General features: G+C 40.0%; 1 protein-coding gene across 6 annotated transcripts in view; it reads right to left on the bottom strand.

Annotated features, from left to right (window-relative positions):
* UTRN (utrophin) overlaps nt 1-20,417 on the bottom strand; it is a 321,884-nt gene that overhangs the window by 59,790 nt on the left and 241,677 nt on the right. For all 6 annotated transcript variants that reach the window (XM_033143929.1, XM_033143931.1, XM_033143930.1 and 3 more), the window contains 5 exons: nt 17,712-17,841; nt 11,465-11,733; nt 9,349-9,495; nt 7,102-7,180; nt 5,888-5,948 (listed from right to left, as the gene is read on the bottom strand). In XM_033143929.1, the coding sequence (XP_032999820.1) occupies nt 5,888-5,948; nt 7,102-7,180; nt 9,349-9,495; nt 11,465-11,733; nt 17,712-17,841 (686 nt within the window). The remainder of the gene's footprint in view (nt 1-5,887; nt 5,949-7,101; nt 7,181-9,348; nt 9,496-11,464; nt 11,734-17,711; nt 17,842-20,417) is intronic.

The raw sequence follows: 20,417 nt of genomic DNA, 5'->3' as shown, positions 1-20,417 counted from the left end.
GCATGCACACGAAAGCTCATGCCAAGAACAAACTTAGTCTCTAAGGTGCTACTGGAAAGAATTTTTTATTTTATTTTGTTTTGACTATGGCAGACCAACACGGCTACCCACCTGTAACTAGAACTCAATATGACTGTGTGACATTTTAGTTGAGCCTAATAAAGGTGTGGCTTTTGGATATTTTTAGTTTGTAGATATTGTGGAACTTGGTTTATGTACAAAAGAGACCCGTAAGAACTTAAGACGACAAAGCATACAGCACACGTTTCACAGGGAGGGATTTGCACTGGCTGCCAATGTATATGTGAGCTAATTATAAGTTTTGAAGTACGTGGTAGGTGAACACATTATGGAAGGAAGATGTTCTTTTGACACAGTAAATATTCTGTTATCTGTACACGTAAAAGCCTGATGACCACTGGCGGTGGGGAAGAGACAGAGTAAGCACAGTTTCACTTATAAAATAGATGGCTTTAAATCATTTTGACACTTTCCTCTCTTAAAAATCCATTGCAGACTTTAACACACACACAGACCAAAATAAATACATCAAGCTAGTTAAGACTGCACGATGTACTTTTTAAATATAATTTTACCACAGTGTAGTGAGCAACATTCAGAAAAATAAAGCAGTTTTGCTAGATACACTGCAACTGATCTATCTGTTGAATTGTTTGCAATAAGCAAGTAATTCCACATTTGGCCAGTGCTGTATTGCCAGAAAGTTTCTTTACCCAAAACTTCGCCATTCAGCTGAAATCACTGCTGGGAGGGGTTTAATCCTGTTGCCCCAATGAGCAAGAACTGTCTTCAAGCCCTTTGCAAAAGCACCCTCTGAATCAGCTCTGCACTTCTCCTTTTAGCAGGTGGGCAGCGGTGTTGGAGATAGGAGAAAGAAGCCTCCTTCCCCTGCCCCATGCCACCCACCCACCTAGAGGGGAAGTGCGGTGCTGTGTGAAATAGTGCTTCTGCAAAGAGATAGACAACCCCATACTCCTGTTTGAGCATCTGGAGGCTGAAAAGGAGCACGGAAGCTGTTTGCAAAAGCACTCTTTGAAGCAGCTATTCCCACCTCTGCTTTAAACATTGAGAAGGAAGAAAATGCAGCTTCCTCTACCATCACACACGGCCCAAAGGCTACTCATGCTACCTCATGTCTGTGATTTACATAACAAAGAGAGCATGTACTGATTGTATCCATGCAATTAATGCCATGTCCAGGTTGACCTTAAAAGCTTTTTCTACGGGACCGTTAATGAACACTCTAAATAAAAAAAGGAAGAGCGGGGAAATGATAAACTATTGGCATTTCACTAGCTCTTGAAAATGCACCTGTTTATACAAGCATTCCTCTGTTCTTCTGACTTGAACCTCTGATCTAATTGTTTTAATTGCTGTTTTAATGGGCTTGCTTTATTGTACATTTTAATTGTGGGTGTTTTTAATGTTTGATTAAATTGTTTTACTTAACATTTTAATTATGCATGGATATATTTTTATAATTGGTTTTATACTTAGAAGCCATCTGGGCAAGTAAACAGTAAATAAATCAATAGTAACAACAAGAAGAGGACTGGGAAGGAAGTAACTGAGGGAATGGAGGGTAATGAAGAACTGGGACAGAATAAAGGAAGAGCCAATGAAGGTATGGTTGAGAGCCAGAAAGTGACTAGAAGAAATGGGAGCCATGCGGCCTTGGTTGCATGCCTAGACTCTTATTGGGAAATTCAGCCAAGAATGGCTTCTGCTACTGTACTGTGAACTGGCAAATGAAGCCCAAGAAGCAATAGGTAGTGACAGTGGGTCTGAAATTCACATACAGTATTTATTTGAATTAACCTCCCATTGTTGGCTGCAAGGTTTTAGTCCTATGGATTTGTGTGACAACAGAGCTGTTAATAGTGTGTATATATATATAGCATAATTGTTTCTTAAAATACCTCCTAGTCATACTAAAACAATTCTTAAAAATGTTTTAGGAAGAGGTGAAAACAAGATAGCACAGACTGTCCTCTAGGGCAGCCACATTTATCGTCTAGCTGAAGTTATACTTAGATCACCTCTAAGCTGCCCTCTAGAGATCAGCCCAAGGTGCACTTTGGAAAAATCATTCAGATAATTGAGTAATAAACTAATCTGTACATCATGCCCAGAGCTAACATTGCAGATATCCACTGCTCCTGCTATTAAGCATGGGCTCGTTTCTGCCCAGGCCGCACGGTGAAGGGAGTTGTGTATTGCTTATGAAAAATGGACAATGGCCTGGCCTCTCCATAGCCTGCACAGCCAATACAGCCCACTCTGCGTCAATGGGGTGGAAGCAGGCTAAGCAAGACCTGAGGCATCGCCACCTCAGTGGTCCAAGTCATAAATAAGAGAGAGAGTGGGCTCACAATTCCTCTCAAAAAATAATCTGACACTCTTGCCCTTTATCTGAGAATTGTTTGCTGACAGAACACATTGAATGCTAAGCTGTATGGAGCTGGGAACAAATTTGTATTTGTTTCCTTGATTGACCTTTAGTCATTTTTCCCCATCTTTATCACAACACTCCCACAGGTGCACTTTCAACTGGCCTGTTCTCTATTTAACAGTGGTTTGCCTTGGCAGTGGATATGCATAGTGTCAACAACTGACACTCCGGTTAATAGGCAGGGAGCACCTGTAAACTTCAATGTTCTTCTGCACCAGGGACTTTTGGAGCCTGGAATGACTTGACAACTGAAGGATGAAAAGAGTAACCACCCCCCCCCAGTGGATGATTAAGGTTAGAGAAGTCATATAAAATTCTCCTTACTCAAGCCCCAGCCTCCAGCCCCCGATTTAGTTTTGAATTACCTGTTTTTGCAGTGGAATCAAATGGAATCAATTTACCGTATTTTTTGCTCCACAAGACGCACTTTTTTCCTCCTAAAAAGTAAGGGGAAATATCTGTGCGTCTTATGGAGCGGATGATGGTCCATGGAGCTGAATTGCCCAGGGGCCAAAAGAGGATCGTGCTTTTTATTTTACAAAGAGAAAAGGGGGTGTTGAAAGGACCCCGCTCAGCAGCTGATCAGCAAGAGATTGGGAGAGAGATAAGAGTCCCAGCTCCCTTTCAGCCACGCCCTCTTGCCACGCCCTCCTTTGTTGAATGTGCTGCAGAGGGAGGTTGTTTGTTTCCCCAGCGACATGTGACTGGCTGATTAGATTATCTGTCTGGAAACTGTAGAAAAGGCTCCCTTTCCTTTAGAAGCTGCAGAAATGTGAGTTGAACCCCATAAAAACGGGGCTTTGCTTTTCCCCCTTTGCAAAAAAAAAGCTGCAAAACTTTTAGCTGATCCTCAAAAAAAACAGGGCTTTTAGAGGAGGAAAACCAGAAAAAAAATTCTGGGTTTCCTCCTCTAAAAAGAGGTGCACCCTATGGTCCAGTGCGCCCTATGGAGTGAAAAATATGGTATTAGCAGCCTGCCATTCTTTGCGTTGTAATTACTGAACTCAATATTGCTATGCTAGAGCACATGGTTCAAAAACATCCATGATAAACTTGGAATTACAGATGGAGCAAACCAGCAGGGTGGAATGCAGCCTGGGGTATCTTCTTATCCCTAACATGTACGTTTGCCTGGAGCCGCTTTGCTTTGTACAATCCTGTTGTTTAGGCTGTAGCAGCCCTGACCCTAAAGGGATGCATTCCTGGATAATGATATATGTTTAATAAAGTTGTGGCTAATTTTCAACCCAGCTCTGCCCTGCAAGCAAAAAAGATAATCACTGCACCCTTGCTGAATCGGGCTTGTAATAAAGACTAATCCGTTTGATTAAATATATTATTGATGGCATTGTTATTTGTCCTCTAGGCTAGCTCAGAAAAAAAGGATACAGGCACAATATAAGAACTAAACTTTCTAGCTTCCTAGGAGAAGAAAGGGTAAATGGAAACACTTTCATGGTTTGTCAACTCTCCCTGTTGTATATAAAGAATCTGACAAACATGAGCAACAAACATAGCAAGGGATGATGGTACTTCCATTTGCAAATCAATCCAGAAGTGGTCTTGCCCTTCGGGGCATAAATAATGTGCAAATTGGCAACCAGGTGGTATATGGGGGAAATGATATTTCAAAAGCAACTTCATCTATTAACTTGCTCTGATTAACTAAAAATGCACTGAGGTCTGGCACTCACGGGGACTGGTAAGGCAGAACTGTAGGTGCAGCAAGAGCCAATGACAAGCAGAGCCAACTAATTCTGGTTTTGTCCCCATCCTCCTACTTGCTGCACTCCCACTGAGACTAAGTGGGAAGCTGACAATCAGTGGCTGGTTGTAAGGTGTAGACTGGCAGAATGCAGACTGAGATTGGTAGGGAAGTGTTCCATTTGTCCTAAAAGGCCAGTCTCCACTGAGACCTCAAAGAGAATCAATGGGATCACACTCCCCCAATTATCTCCAAAAAGATAATCTTTCATATCAATCAAGACTGATGTGGTCCCATGACTAGGCATGAACCCAGAATGGAAAGGACCCAGATATATCCCTTCTGATGCCTTCAGAAACAAAAAGAGCATGGAATGCAGCGGTTTGTGATATGGTAGTGTAACAGCTTCTTTGGAATATCTTTTATCAAACTGATGAGTAAGGGAATAAGCACAGAATGATTCATTTGTAAACACAGAGCCGATCATTACTGGGGGCGGGTGGGGGGGGAAGACTGATTCAGTTTTATTAATGCTAGTCATTTAAATACAGAAATGAAAAAAGCAAACCACTAGGCTAATCTGCAGAGCATTCTACTCACTGAAAAGATGGGATGGTATTCAGCCATGTTTTATTCAGAGTATATTGGCTGAAATTAATGAACATGACTAAGTTAGGACCATTAATTTATGTGGGGCAACTCTGAGTAAGTGGAATGGTCTTTTACAGTATGTGTACATAACCACAGAAAATCTGCCTATCAATTAATTTATAATTGGCATTTCATACTTGTAGTCCAAATTCTTGCTTATCCTTTCCTATCCCACTTTTATCCCAATGATTTGATGAAGAGTTTAAAACAAGAAGCCCAATATACATGAAAGTGAGCCATAATTTTGCCATAAGGACATGGTTGAGCACCATTAAAAAAAAAACTCCCAGTAGTTTCAATTAGAGAATCTTAAGCATTTACATCATTTCCCCTTTGAAAGCAATGGGTAACTCTGGTAGGTCATGCCCATGCTTCTCATATATTATTTCCAGCAATGTTTCAGTTTACAATATTTTCCAGCTATAATAGCCAATTCCAGAGAAATCACAGTAAAAGTAAATATAAGAGCATACAACAGACTTCATACTATTTTAAACTGAGTAACTCTACATAAAATGTGTGGGAGTATATATATTTTAATTGCCAAAGGGATGGAAATCAACACATAGGGTGGTAAGGGTTCATTCAGTATTCACAGCTTGACAGGAAATACAAATGACATACCTCAAAGTTTAATTAAAATGAGACTTTCAAATATGTTTAAACAGACAGCTTATCCTGAAAATTTGATTTTATAATTTAGGCCCTGAATTCAGGCACAGCAAATTTCAAAAACACATTTCTAATATCATGCACTGGTGGCATCCTTTACTTAATGGCACTTCTGATGTGACCAAGTAAGTGTTTAATATAAATATCCAGGGAACAAAGTAAGGAAGACTGCAGTATTGTTTTCTATTCATGTTAAGCACTGATACTGAAAAGGAAGACAAAGCCTGTCAAAACATATATACAAATTCAGCTAGTGAGACTAATTATGGCAGCATTTCTACATGATCCCCCAGCTTGAGGAAAGGCAGCTGAGGATTAATGGAGCTTTCAAAGATCCTGTGAATTTTTCTCTAAGACAATTATAGCAAGAGCAAAGGCCAACTTACTTGATGTAGTATGGAACTTTGTTATGTGAAACTGATCTCTGCCATGGTAGCTGAACAGAGGCTGTAGAAAAGAAAAGAAATGGGATAATTATGACGAAAAGAAATAATTTATAGTTAAGTTTTACAATTACCCGGTAAGCTCAGTCATCAGAAAGCACTGAATATGCATTCCAGGACCTGGGAGTGGAGATCCATCTCTACCTTCTAGACAGAACTCTGGGGATACCATCACCACACCTAGAACAAAGCTCTGCTCTCTATTCAGCCCGTCCAAAGCTACAACACTTTTTCAGTGGTCACCATGGACAGTTGCAGCAGTAACTCGGAGGCATACCACCTCTGATATTCGAGGTGATACATAGCCGCCAGCAGCAGCAGCAGCCGTTGATTGCTTTATCCTTTACAGATTTGTCTAACCCCCTTTGAAAGCCATTCTAGTTGGCGGTCATTACTACCATTTGGTGGTAGCAAATATCATAGGTTAACTATGCACTGTGTGAAGAAGTACTTTGTTCAGTATGTTCTGAATCTTACAACATTCAGTCTCGTTGGATGACTCTGGATTCTAGTATTATGGGAGAGGGGGAAGCACTTCTTTCTAACTGTGTTTTCCTGTGTATAATTTTATACACCTCTATCATGCCCCACCTCCTTACTTGATTCCCCCCCCCAAAAAAAACTAATACTAAGCTAGAAAGTCCCTTTCCTTGTAGGGGAGTTTCTGCAGACCATCAACCACTTTGGCTTTCCTGCTCTATCTCTACATTATCCTTATTAAAACGAGGCAATCACAGCTGCTGTTCTCTAATGTCTTTGCCCCAGAGAATGCTCAAAGGCAAGCCATCTATTTGTTCTGTATTTTTTTCTTGTCAAGTTATTAGAAATGCTGGATTCCAGATGTTCTAGATAGGTTTAACTGCTGAAAAATGATGAAAGCTACTCGCCCCCCCCCACTCCAAATATCTAAATTTGTGTGTAAACTTGCATTGTAACTATCTGGGAATCCAATCCTGCTTAGACACTACTTTCTGAACTTCATAGGAATAGCAGCCTTGAGGTCATATACACACATGCCTTCACTGTTCAGGTGAAAATAAGAGATCTTTGAACTGCCAAGCACTACATTTATCTACTCCTGGAATGTCCCTCAATCTGTTTTTACATCCTCCATCATAAGAACACACTATCAAGCAGCTTCTTTTACTAACACTTACTGGACAGAAAATTTTGAGATGTGGGTCCACAGTTCCAGTGTGCTTCCTGTAGCAGTTTAAGGCGATCCTCTACAGATATCTGCGTGTACAAACATATACAAGGGAAAACATTAATTTCAAGTGACCATACATTCTTAACAGCCAGCATTGCAAACAATGGTTTACAAACAGTTTTAGCAAATAGACTTCAGATGTACTGCAGATGTGTTTACTCTGCCTATTTGCATCTGTTCTCTTGTTTTTAATGTTTAAATACAAATGAATAATGATCTTTCTGTAAGCAATGCGAATCAATAAATAAGATTTTCACAGTGACTAATACTGTCTCCACTGAAATTTTTGCTTCTCTCTCCTCTTCCCTTGTCTAAATATCTGTAGTCAGCAGGCCTAATTTTGATTCTATTGATCTTACAGCTGCCTTTACAAGGAACCACTTTGGAGCATGCTGTTTTGCTGGTTGACAGGATGGGCAGATATCCTCCTGGTTTACTAATTAAACTGCACTTGCACATACAGCAGGAGTCTGACTGCTTAGTCAAATCTCCGTAAGGCATAAAAAGCATTCCAAACACAAATTACATTGCAAGAAACAGAGATGCATCAGAAATGTTAATAATTTCATCTCACAGGACACACTGTTTCTCAGCAGACTACATCTAAACTCAGCAGGTCACAGATGTCAAAGATAGGAGGGCATTTTTTTCTATTTTCAAACATTTCACACTTCCAACTTTTTCTTTTTCTCAGGTTGAAATAGGGTCTCGATGCAGAAAAGGAAGCAAAACTCTTGGTACAAGTTTGAATGGAGTACAGAAGACTAATTTTCTTTTAATATGAAATTCCCACTAGATGTTCTTCCACAACAGTTTCAGACAATTAAGGCAATAGGAATTTATTGGAAGCTTTTGGTTTTCTGAAACATTCGAAGGCAGAAATGAATCCATTCGAAGTCTGAAATCAATAGTACAATGTGGAATGACTGCCCCCCAGCCCAATCGAGGCCTTCCCAAGCCATCTAGCATTGCAAAAGGAGAAAAAAACAACAACACTTCTTTACTGGGCTAGATAGATCACATTGCACCCTGCCTCATGTGTTCCTAGGTCTCCAGGGTAGCATGGGGATGGTGATATCATTGCCCCCTTGGAGATGTATGAGCATGTGAAGTATGTTTAGCATGATCTGGCAATGTCCTCAGGTTGTACTATATCCACCTCATGCTGCTTCCAGAATATGCCTAGAACCTGCCCCAAATTTGAGGTCCGTTTTTTCCCTGACTGCTTCACTACAAGTTCTGTAGCTATAAAAGGACTGGCTGATAGGTGAATACCAACTTTAGTCTGCCATGCCTTTCTTTTCCTTGCCTGCTGCTGAACCTGGAGAATGGCAGCCTGTTGGGGAACTGAAGGGTAGAGCCAGCTAGCTCTGCCCATAAAGAGCAACTGTGAGAATGATAGCTGTTTCTAGGGGGAAGACTATTGTTTGGGCAAAGGATTGTGGTGACAGCTACATTTGTGGTGAGACCACAAGTGCAACTCACAAATGTATAAAGTGAAATTGATGGAATCCTTGGGATTTTGCTGTTTTATATTTTTGTTGATTTATGGTATTTCATCATTGTACTTTAGTAGCCTTGGCCAAAAAGCAGTATATAAACCAATGATGATAATGGTACAAGTGTTTTTCAGGCAACACGTCAGACAAGGCATGAATATGTTTAAGAGTATGGAGAACAGGCACAGAGTAATGGGAAATGGGAAATCCTGAGTGTGCAATGACAATATACCGGTAAGTAAAGTTAAAGGACCCCTAGATGGTTAAGTCCAGTCAAAGGTGACTAGGGGGTTGCAGCACTCATCTCGCTTTCAGGCCAAGGGAGCCAGCGTTCGTCCACAGACAGCTTTCCGGGTCATGTGGCCAGAATGACTAAACTGCTTCTGGCACAACGGAAGAATTACTTATATACACACACACTTTTAGAAGTTGTTAATAAGCTATGATTAATGGATATACGGGCCCAAAATATGTACATGTGTCTTTGGATATTAATTCCATCCCCTCCCTGCGCTGAACTGCTGATATCAGCAGAAAAGAGAAGCTATCAATCATGAGAGAAAAGAAGAGAATCTTTCATTGCATTTTGTTACTAAAACAGTCAAGATTAATGGTAATTAGTGCTGTAATAGAAAATAAGAATAATAAAGGGACACCTTCTCACTCTTAATCCACTGAAGAGAAGAACAGAATACCTGTAAAAGTTTCCAGCGCATATTGAGATCATCCAGCTGTCGCGATATCTTTAAGGATGGATGAAGGTCAAGTGGAGAGAATTGACTGGATAAATCATTAACTGCTTTAACTTTCAAGTTGATTGGTGCAATTTCTTCTCTAAAGGCCTAGAACAGGAAACATGTATGTACTCTCAACAAAACATGTTAAAAGATCAGAGTCAGACAACACATGCAAGCACGCTCAAGCACTTACTATTTATTCAAATTCAGCAATAAGCATCAGATTTCACTGCATTTCAGTTCATATGGGGCCCTTGCTGGCTTGGTGAATTGCACATTACCTCAGTAAATCATGAAAATTAAGCAATATGCTCATCAGCCAGGGCCTTTAATATTTCTAACTAATCAGCAAACGTTTCTGACTTCTCACTGCTACTGGTCAGTCAATTATATCATTCATTTTTGTTTGAGTTTGCTAACAGGCTGACATAATGAAAACATAATAAGCTTATCCTTACCTTCCTTTATACAAATGCAATTAAGAAGAAACTAATTACCTCTTAAAGGCAGAAAGTGGTATTCACAAAATGAAGCTTTTGCAAACTGATTGGGTAAAGGGTGGGTATATTATGCTTAAAACAGCAGAACAGAAAATATAAATCAAGTTTGATTATGTTCTGTGGGGATATAAATAAAGTTCCAGTGAATTTTGCTTAAACATTATTTGAAGGAGGGTGTCGTGTGTGTGATGCTAGAATACGTAGTGCAATTTATCTTTTTTTTAGATCATCCATGAATTGACAGACAATAAGCCTCTAAGTCCAGTACTAAAATACCCACTGACTTCAGAACCATTTCCTTAGATTTTGTTCCTTAAGCTTTTTATAGCCTAGGATTCATAGAGTTGCTGCAGTATGATTTATGAACACCTAGGCTTGCATTGTGGAACATATTGGGAGTTCAAAAAACATTAACAGGAGCAGATTTATTTTGTTTCATGGCAGACTAACCATAAGGATTTTCCAGTTTGGGAAAATTATTACTGCACTTTTATACCACATTTTCCCTTCAAAATGAGAGTTTAAAAATATAAACATGTAGGATTTTTGCTCTTCATAAGTTATTTGTGCCTCCCTTTGATCATGTTAACCTTCCCAGCCACCCAATCTATACCATCTTCCCACCAGGCACCACAGTGCTGCTACTTCACTAAAATGAAATGAAATAAAATAAAATGTGTGTGTGCTGGGGGTGTACTTCTATAGCCACCATTGTAACTGGAAGCTCAAGTGGCCTCAGTAGTTAGGCGTGCCTATTTTTACTATGGCTAATTCACCAGGTACAATAATTCCTGAACTGAGGTAGCATTTCCAGACTGATCTACAACCTGGTAACCTTATGTCTGGATTACAGTACTATGATGCACTCCATTTTGTACCTTTGAACCTTGAAAATGGTTCACTAATTGTAACAGGTGCATAATGTTTGATTCCCCATGATCTGCACTTGCTGTCTCTTTGCTTCCAAGCCCAATTCAAGGTATTGTCACTGACTTTTAAAGCCGTAAATCCTCAAGGCCAAAATACTTGGTAGGGTTCAATGTGCCAGTTTGATCCCTGAGTTCACTGGAGGGACCTTTTTGAGAATTGTGGTGCTGGGAGTAGCGGCCCAAGGAGTAGTGACCTGGTTGAGGGTCTTCTTGGTTGTGGCCCTCAACTCCAATTTTATCAGCCACGGAAGACATGTCTTTTTGTTCTAGTCTTTGGGACTTTCTGAGTTTGTTGCCAATTAAGCTCAGGAAAATTTGATTTGTAGAACAATCTATGGAATTGTTTACTTGCTGTTGTTTTTAGGTTCAATATGATTTCATGGTTTTATTTTGCTCTGTTATTTGAAAATGTGATTTATGAACTGCTCTGGGATTTTTGAATTTAGAACATTATATAACTGAAGTCAAAAAGCAAATAAAGCATGTGTTCCCTGTACATGAAAGAGATATTTGTACATATTTTGCTATCTTGTAACATTAATTCAGGGCACAGAAATGGTTGGATGCATTGTTAGAGACTAGATTGCATTCACACATAGGCATTTGCTCAAAATGCATTACATTGAAGAATACATTTGTGCTTACTGTTGTTTTATCAATGTGATCCTGTAATGAATCCATCAGTATATCTCCAGCGGGTTTCCAACCATTTAGCACATTTTCTGCCTCTCTCAAGTCAACATCTAGGTCATCCATAGAACACTGCAAGTCCTTCAGTTTCTCCAGCGCTTTGTCTACTTGCTTCTGCCAACTGCTGGCACAGGTATTTAGGCTTTCCCACTTCTCTTTCACTTCCACAGACTGCTTACGCATAGCTTTGGCAATCTTCTGTGCTTTCTCTTCAGGGGTCAGCTCTGTAACACAAGGCATTTCAAAGAATCAGACTGACATGGAATTGAAAGGATTTGCTGTTCTACACAAATGCACAGTACGCTTTTAACAAGGTGCCTATTAATACTGATTATTACACTTTAGTCCGCAACTCACATCCTCTATTCTGTGAGACACAGTGTGTTTGCAGGTGGTCCTCAAGACAAGATCAAATTAAGTAGTAAAAATGTGCTGTATGTCTCTGAATTTCAGGCTTCCCACAGCATCAGATTGGCCACTGTAAGAACAGGATGCTGGAGTAGATGGGCCATTGGCTGATCCAGCAGACTCTTCTTATGTAAGGTATTTTTTTTAGAAACAGGCAATATTCAAATGCCAGACAAAACTCAACTACATTTGCACTCCAGGGAAGCTGAACTGGTAACAAGAGAAAAGCAAGTATATGGGGACCTAGGAGTAGTGTGTAATGTCTTGTGACAGTGTTAATATAATACTTAATGAAGAAAAGAATGGCTTTAATAAAGCAGGCAGATCCCGCCCCCCCCCAAAAAAAACAGGACATACCATCTGTGATATTAACACAGCCCAGTAATTTACAAAAAATACCCATGTGTGATTGCAACTAACCACCAGAAAACTATAGCATGATTACTAGTGAAGTCTGCTGAGGCAGTACACCCCTAAATTCCACCTGCTAGAAAGCAACCGTGTTTGTTTGTGGCTTCCCAGAAGTATCTGGTTGGCCACTGTGGGTTACATGATGCTGGCCTGGACAGGCCTTCATTGGTCTGATCCAGCAGGGTATTTTCTATGTTGTTACTGTAAATATTAATGTCTTCTTGTTTATCAACATATTAAACTGTTGCTTTGTATGTAGGTTGAAGACATGGGGCTGGGGGAACAGTCTGAAAGGAAGAACCAAACAAGAATCACAAGCGGCAATGTGGAAAAGGAAGACTGGCACCAGATGTGGGACCAGAAATTAAGTTTCTTATCCACTGTTGGTTTCCACTGCACGTTAATTAAAAACAAGATTCTACAGATTGTTAGGGCACTTGAAGGGCAACTTTAATTCAGAGTTGCTGTGTAATGGCAAGTGCACTTTCATATTGGATAAATTCATGTCCCGGATGTATTACATTCATGCCTTCCTTTTCATTTTAGAAGAGAGCCTTAGAATTGCTTGTAAACTTGATTTTTAAAAAGACATTTACGGCAGAGCTGAAGGCTGACAAATGTACTTTTATGAGCTATAAAGATGCATGCAATCTATTCACTCAAGATATGACTGTATCTTACACATAAATATGCTTGGCATTCTGCTATCCTGACATGTTTTAATGAGCAACCTACCAATTCCAGGAGAGCTGAAGCCACATTCATAGTTACATTGACTGCACAGAGTAAAAGTACTAATGAGAAGTTTGTTAGTGGTGACAGCTTTCTTTGCTGCAGTTTTTCGTCAGCCTGCCATGTAAGAAGCTGGTGTGATAATATCTAACACCTTTGGCAAAAACCACTGCACACTGATTCCTGCCATTTTCTACTTATTTATCTAATGCATTTATTTACTGTAGTTTATCCTGCTTTTCAGACAATAGTTGCCTTTCCAGTCGCATCAGTTAAACAATAAAAATGAGAGATGGGCCCTTCCATCAGGCTTACAAATTAAAAAGGCATGACACAAGGAAAACAGAGTGCAGGGAAGCGGTATGAAGTTTGGCTTCAAAGTATTATACTACCTCTACTTCAGCAGATACTTGGGGAGTATGAAAAGCTCCCTGAATTAGTCTACTAGAGTAAAGGAAAGGAAAACAAGTTAACTTTCTGCTCCAGTTGCAACAACATTATTTAAAGTTAACGTAGTTATAAAAGGTTTATTAAGCCTCTGGTCAACATGAGTTACAGTGGGGCTTCCAAAATGACAAGTCTAGTTTTAGGGAAAGTACTTTTAATGGCAGCCATTTTAAAAAAGAAAAAGAATGGCAGAGAGAGAGGGGGAGGGGGGAGGTTAGACAACAGGCAAGCATGGACACGGTTTCAAGGTTGGGCTTAACAAGTCTATAGCAGACCTCACTAGATAGACACCCTAAAATAGACATTGTTACGTAAGCTAGACTTCTCTGTGCTGACTCAGTTGCTTTACACACTTATCCCAGGGGTCCCCAAACAAAGGCCCGGGGCTGGATGTGGCCAATCGCCTTCTAAATGCAGCCCATGGACAGTCCGGGAATCAGTGTGTTTTTACATGAGTACAATGTGTCCTTTTATTTAAAATGAATCTCTGGGTTATTTGTGGGGCATAGGAATTCGTTCATTCCCCCCCCCCCAAAAAAATATAGTCCGGCCCCCCACAAGGTCTGAGGGACAGTGAACCAGCCCCCTGCTGAAAAAGTTTGCTGATCCCTGCACTATCCTTTCCCACAAACGTGTGGCATTAAAATCCTTGTCCCTTGTACCTGCTCTTAGTTGTGCTTAATGGCCATGGCAGAAGGCATCAGACATAGCTCCAATGCTAAGCCAACCCCTAGCAAAGTGTGAATGTGGTTGTGTGGTCACTCACAGTAAAAAAATGGGGTCACTTTGCTTATCCCCTTTTCTCCTGCTGCCATGCAGGTGTGTTGCATCAAAACCCTGACTACTGGTTTGTCTTGCTCCACGCAAACGGTAAGTGGTAAGCCACTTACTATTAATTGTTACTCTAGTTGTATAATACTTTGGCTTTATTTCCTTTGAAGGCAGTAAAGTTATTTCCACGCTAACTTTCCTACAGAAAATGAAATGTCACAAGTAAATAGGACTTGCATTCTCTGTGGTTTTTCTTAATCAATTTATCAGTCCAAATAAAATTCACTTGTGCATGTTCAGAGTGTCATACAGAGTTTAAGGGGGACTGTTAAAATCATAATTGGCTGAAACCGTTCATGTGCCTTTGTCATCACCACAATAAACTTTTGTTTTAAAGTGGTTAAGCCTTTGTAGATACATGTGCATTATCAACACCTGGCTAATGATGGCTGCCACCTCTGTTCTACAATATGTAGCCATGCCATGCTGCCTAATAAATAGAGTGCATTCATGTAAATCACTTGCAACAAATATTTCTTTTATGATTCAACTATGATTTATTGCATTTTTTGCCTTTGCAATTAAAAGGCAGAACAGATGGCGAATGCTTAATTTAGAATGACAGATCTATCAAAGTAACATTTGCAACTGCATAATTACTTGATATTACCAAGGGATCTCACCAATATTCACTAGTTTGCTTCTAAAATCTCTCTCTTTTTCACTTCATTAAAGTTTTTGGTTTGTTCAAAGCTCTTGCCAAATCAAGCTTTGGACTTCTGTTGCATCCTGCCATTATTAGGTAAAACAAAAAGGTGACAGGAAATATGTTTTCAAAGTCACCTCTATATAGCAAGAAAGATATATGTATTACAAGACCATGCCAGCTAGGTATTGAATATGTGCAGATACCCCAAGATGCCCAGGAATATGCCTACATGTCTGGAAGTTTAAAAAAAAAAACCACGGTGGGAGGGGGTGGGACTAGTGACCAGACTCCAAGAATTAGGGAGGTCAATGAATGTGCCTGGTCTATGACATCCCTTCTGAATTAAAAATCTTGTACTTTATAATGAACCAGTAGTCCTGACAAAATAAAATTTAAAAAATCCTTCCAGTAGCACCTTAGAGACCAACTAAGTTTGTTCTTGGTATGAGCTTTCGTGTGCATGCACACTTATTCAGATACGAAAGCTCACACCAAGAACAAACTTAGTTGGTCTCTAAGGTGCTACTGGAAGGATTTTGTTTTGTTTTGTTTTTGTTTTGACTATGGCAGACCAACATGGCTACCTACCTGTAACAGTAGTCCTGAGGAAGTCAATGCTAACAGTTCATGAGTATGAGATTCTATTAGTAACTACACTTCATCTACATGTAAAATTACAGTATTTGCCATGTTCTTTTGCACAACTGTTTACAGGACAACTCCACTGCCAGAATTTCTGGCTAGAACATCTCTGGATACAACTCACTGTTTGCAGTCCTTTCCCTTCTTGCTTTACACTGGTGATTCTGGAATACAGTCATACCCCGGGTTGTGGACATTCGAGTTGCGCAGAACGCTTCTGTGCACTTTGTGCATGCGCAGAAGCGCTCAAATCGCGCTACTTCTGGGTTTTGGGGGGTTGGGGGCGTTCGTGTTAAGCATGCCCGTGTTATGTAGCGCGATCCGGAACGGATCACGTGCGTAACATGGGGTACCACTGTAGTCTGACAAGCTTTGTGTAAGAGGAACCTATACTGTGGACCATAGCCCTGCCAGTAGTGCCCCAGTTTCCATGATGGAAAGGGGGAGCACTGCCACTGTGCTAGAATGATAGCACAGAAAGGATCCAAACTGCTGTGGTTCCTATACCACCAAAGAGCCAAATGTGCACCCAAAGGCCATCAATAGTTGGTCCAGAGATAAAAGAAATGGCTGAGTTGATACTTCTTCAACCATCTTTTCCTCCTGGATTCAAATATGCATGGTAGAGCTTGCACTGGCACCAAAGGAATTCCCCTCCCAAATCCAAAACAAAGGAAATGGGAACTGCCTGGGAGTAGGATGAGGGAGGGAGGTTTATGTGGTTTCTTAGCAAGGTGCACAACTGAAATCTTCAAGGCTTTCGGAATTGGTGCTTGTATCATTTGTTTGGGTTTTTTTTTATATAAATATGATTAAGTTGAAAGAAGCCAGGTGTTAATTAGCTACTAAAAAGCCAGCTAGTCTTTAAATGAGGCAATTTACCACAGCAGTGCTCGCCAGCCTAATATACTCAACTACTGAATGAATATTACTGATTACCATCTTCTCATAATGCAATGGTCTGAACAAATTTGAACTTGGAAAATATTTTTTCATAATAATTCTCCCAATTTAGATCAGCTATATTATACATCTCATCAAAGCTACCTAATGTAGCATAGTATCCATCTGACTGTTCAAAACAGCTGGGGGACAGGATCCAGTAAAGGAGCCTGGCAAAGAACTAGCCTGGGGGAAATGTTCATTTGTTTTAATCAGCAAGCATTCATAATGGAAACCCGAAGTCAAAGAGGAAGAAACTAGGAAAGGCAAAGTTGCACACACAGTACAACTGCATAAAATTAAAATGTGTTTATGCAACAGATAGCTTCTTACAACACCAGTTGTTCCCAATTAATAGAACAATAGAAAAGCAGGCCAGGAAAAGCCAACAAAGCTGTAATGAAATAAGATTATTATTATTTTTTGTTTCTGGCAAATGAATTTCTGGTAAGTGTGTTTAGGATTGCAGCCTTCTAAAACCAGTATACAATAATATGTGTTTTGTTCCTGTTAATGTGCTCTAAAAACAGACCGAATTTATTATGTATTTTGAAAGTATAATATACAATGTGAGCGAATATCTGAATCCCCACTCTGGTTCTGTGTTTGATATGCATAGTTGTACTGCTATAAAACAAGGATGGGAATCTGGATAGATAGCAACTCCCATCATCCTTGTCCACTGGCTGATGCTGATGGGAACTGTGTCTCAGAGATCTGAAGGGCCACATCCCCCCATCCCTGATATGTAAAGAACATATTCGTAAGGCTAGTAAAACCTAAAACAGAAAACAGTGGTCAAGGTAACATAATCATACCTGATCAGGTGCCTTCTGGGCAAAACATTTTGCAACTGTCATGACAATCAGAAAATAGTTTCTTATATACCATGTTTCTACAGCACCAGTAACAGCAATATACAGAGTTGCACATCACTTGTAAAAATGCCCAATTTCTTGGACAATTCACCAGCTATAATAATGTTCTCCAACTGTCAGGATTTATTTATTTATTTATTTAATTGGTACTACTGTGGCATTCCCTAGACCACACACAATTCATTTAAAGTTCTTTGGAGAACAATGAATATTCATCAGAGGAATCACACATTCAACAAAGAAGCTGGGTTTAAAAACTGACCTGACTTTGAATGCACGTTTTTTCTTGGTTCTTCGGGGCCTTCGATTGGTTGATCAGCAAGGAACACTCGTGCTTGGTCTACAGCATTCAAAATGGCTTGCTCTTTATCCTTCAACTCACGCCTTAGTGCCTTTCCAAAAGAAAAACAGTGGAGTCAGTTTTGATCTAAGGCTGCAGTGAATGTACAGTACTGCAACTCTCCATTTTCATCTCTTTGACCTAACGTGGAGCTATGGTTAGAGGTTTTATTACAATCAAGCGGTATACAAGTTTTCTTAAATAAAATAAATGGTTCATTGCATTTAGAATATCTGTGAAATAACATTTATCCACCATGGATCCAGTCTTGTCATCATTTATCATCATTAGGATCCCCAAACCTTGCCTTTTATTTCGTGGTTGGGGGAGGGGGAAATGTGATTTTCCTTTTTTCCCTCCTCCTCCTTTTGGGGGGGGGGGTTCCTTTTCAATGTGCCCTCTACAGTTTTCTATATTTGGAAGTCACAAATGGAAAACACCATCAGTATTTCAGATATGTGAGCAGTGAGCGTTTATTAATGTGCATTCATTAATACACAAGGTTTGAGGCAGGGCTGTAAACAGACAGGTCAGAAAGTAACAAAAATGCAGGCAATGATTCTGTAATTAAGTTATAACACTACTGTGTTAGCAACAGCTGCTTTGAAAATTAACATAGTTAATTAGGTAATTACCACTGTGTTGTGTTTTTCTTAATTTCATGTCTGACAGTAAGAGCAATTCGACAGTGGAGCAGATTGCCACGAGAGGTGGTGGACTCTCCTTTCTTGGAGCCTTCTAAGCAGAGGTTGTTTGGTTATCTGTCATGTATGATCTTCTTCTTCTTTGGCGATCACTTGTTGCCAAATAAGATTGTCTTCCATGAACATGGTCTTAACACCGAGTCCGTAAGTGACTGTGGAGGCCAATTCTAGATCCACACGTCCTTCCACAGTGGGGACACAGGTTTCCGGGTGGGAACTGATCAAAGTGAGGGTTTGCAAAACATGCCTTCCTCTTAGCATGTTTTGTCCTGAGTTCGAGCGTCTTCAAAGTTCATGACACCTTTGGTAAAGGATGTTCTTCAATTAGGGCGCTTGCAGGCCAGTGTTTCCCAATTGTTGTTGTTTATACTATATTTTTAAAGATTTGCCTTGAGAGATTCTTTAAACCTCTCTTGTTGACCACCAGCATTACGCTTTCCATTCTTGAGTTGGGAATAGAGTACAGTGGTGCCTCACAAGACGAAATTAATTTGTTCCGCGAGTGCTGTCATATAGCAAAAATTTCGTCTTGTGAAGCATGGTCGGAGGAAGCGCGGCTTTACTGGGGGGGGAAACAAAAAAAACGCAAAAAGTTATCATTTTGCGAGTCGCGCCCATAGGGAAATTCGTCTTGCGAGTCACCCTTTCGTTAGCGAATGCCTTTCGTCTAGCGAGTTTTTCGTCTAGCGAGGCATTCGTCTAGCGAGGTACCACTGTAGTTGCTTTGGAAGACAGCCATCAGGCATCTGCACAACATGAACAGTCCAACAGAGTTGATGTTGAAGAATCATTGCTTCAACACTGGTGATCTTTGCTTCTTCCAGTACACTGGCATTAGTCTTCCCAAGTGATATGTATAATTTTTTGGAGCTGCCTACCACAAGGGCCGGCATTGATGCCACAATCCAGCATCGCCTGAGCTCTGCGAATGCAACTTTCTCCCGATTGAAGTGCAGAGTGTTTGAGGACTGGGACATTTGCAGGGGAACCAAAATGCTTGTTTATAAAAGTTTTGTACTACCAACCTTACTGTATGCGTGTGAAACATGGACCACTTATAAAAGCCATCTCCTCTAAAGATTCCATCAATGTATGATCTAGTTTGCAAGGGATTGGGCTAGATAACCTTCATGGTGCCTTCCAACTCTATAATTCTAGGATTCTATTATTTCCCTATGACTTAACTGCTTACAAGTCCTCCCTGCAACGCTGTGTGTATATAACGCAGGATAACACTGCATGCATCTGATAAAACAGGCCAAAGTCCACAAAAGCATATGCCATAATAATTCTTTAGTCTTTAAGGCACCACAAGACTCACAGTACCTTGCTCCTTTTACTAAACCGAAGTAAGTTGAAAAGTATGCAGTGCAGCAATAACTAGAATGCACTAATATTCCACACAGAAAAATACATCTTTAATATGTATGAAAATACATCTGATTGAAGCATCCTTAAACATGCCACTTTTATCATATTCAGAAGACAGTACTTGAATGAAAATCAAGACTTTAAAGGAAGATAAAAATAGGGCACAAAAATTCAAGAGCATGAAGAGGGTTGTAATAGTAATTTTTTATTATTTCATTAAAAATTTGATAACGCGCTTCAAAAGTACATCTTATTTTCCATAAGGGCAAATTGTAAGAGATAGAACTTTATGAGCAGGGATCTATCACATATTTATTTAAAAGCTATATATGAATATATACATGCAGCATGGCCTCAAGCCCTCCTTAGTAGCTTGCCATGTCCTTTGATCTCTGGTTCAATGTTGCCAGGGCCAAGTAATCCCTGTTGGGAACTGTCCCCAGATCTAGACAGGGGGATGAATTCTCCTGCTCAGTTTAGGCAAGTATGTGTTTTGGGTTCCCTCAATTACTCATTTTTCCGATCTTTAATTCAGTTTCCCATATTTCTGCAT

This window comes from Lacerta agilis, chromosome 3, assembly GCF_009819535.1.
Source record: "Lacerta agilis isolate rLacAgi1 chromosome 3, rLacAgi1.pri, whole genome shotgun sequence".
Classification (NCBI taxonomy): domain Eukaryota; kingdom Metazoa; phylum Chordata; class Lepidosauria; order Squamata; family Lacertidae; genus Lacerta; species Lacerta agilis.
Note: the sequence above shows the minus strand (reverse complement) of the source record. Positions and strands in the feature narration are given on the sequence as shown.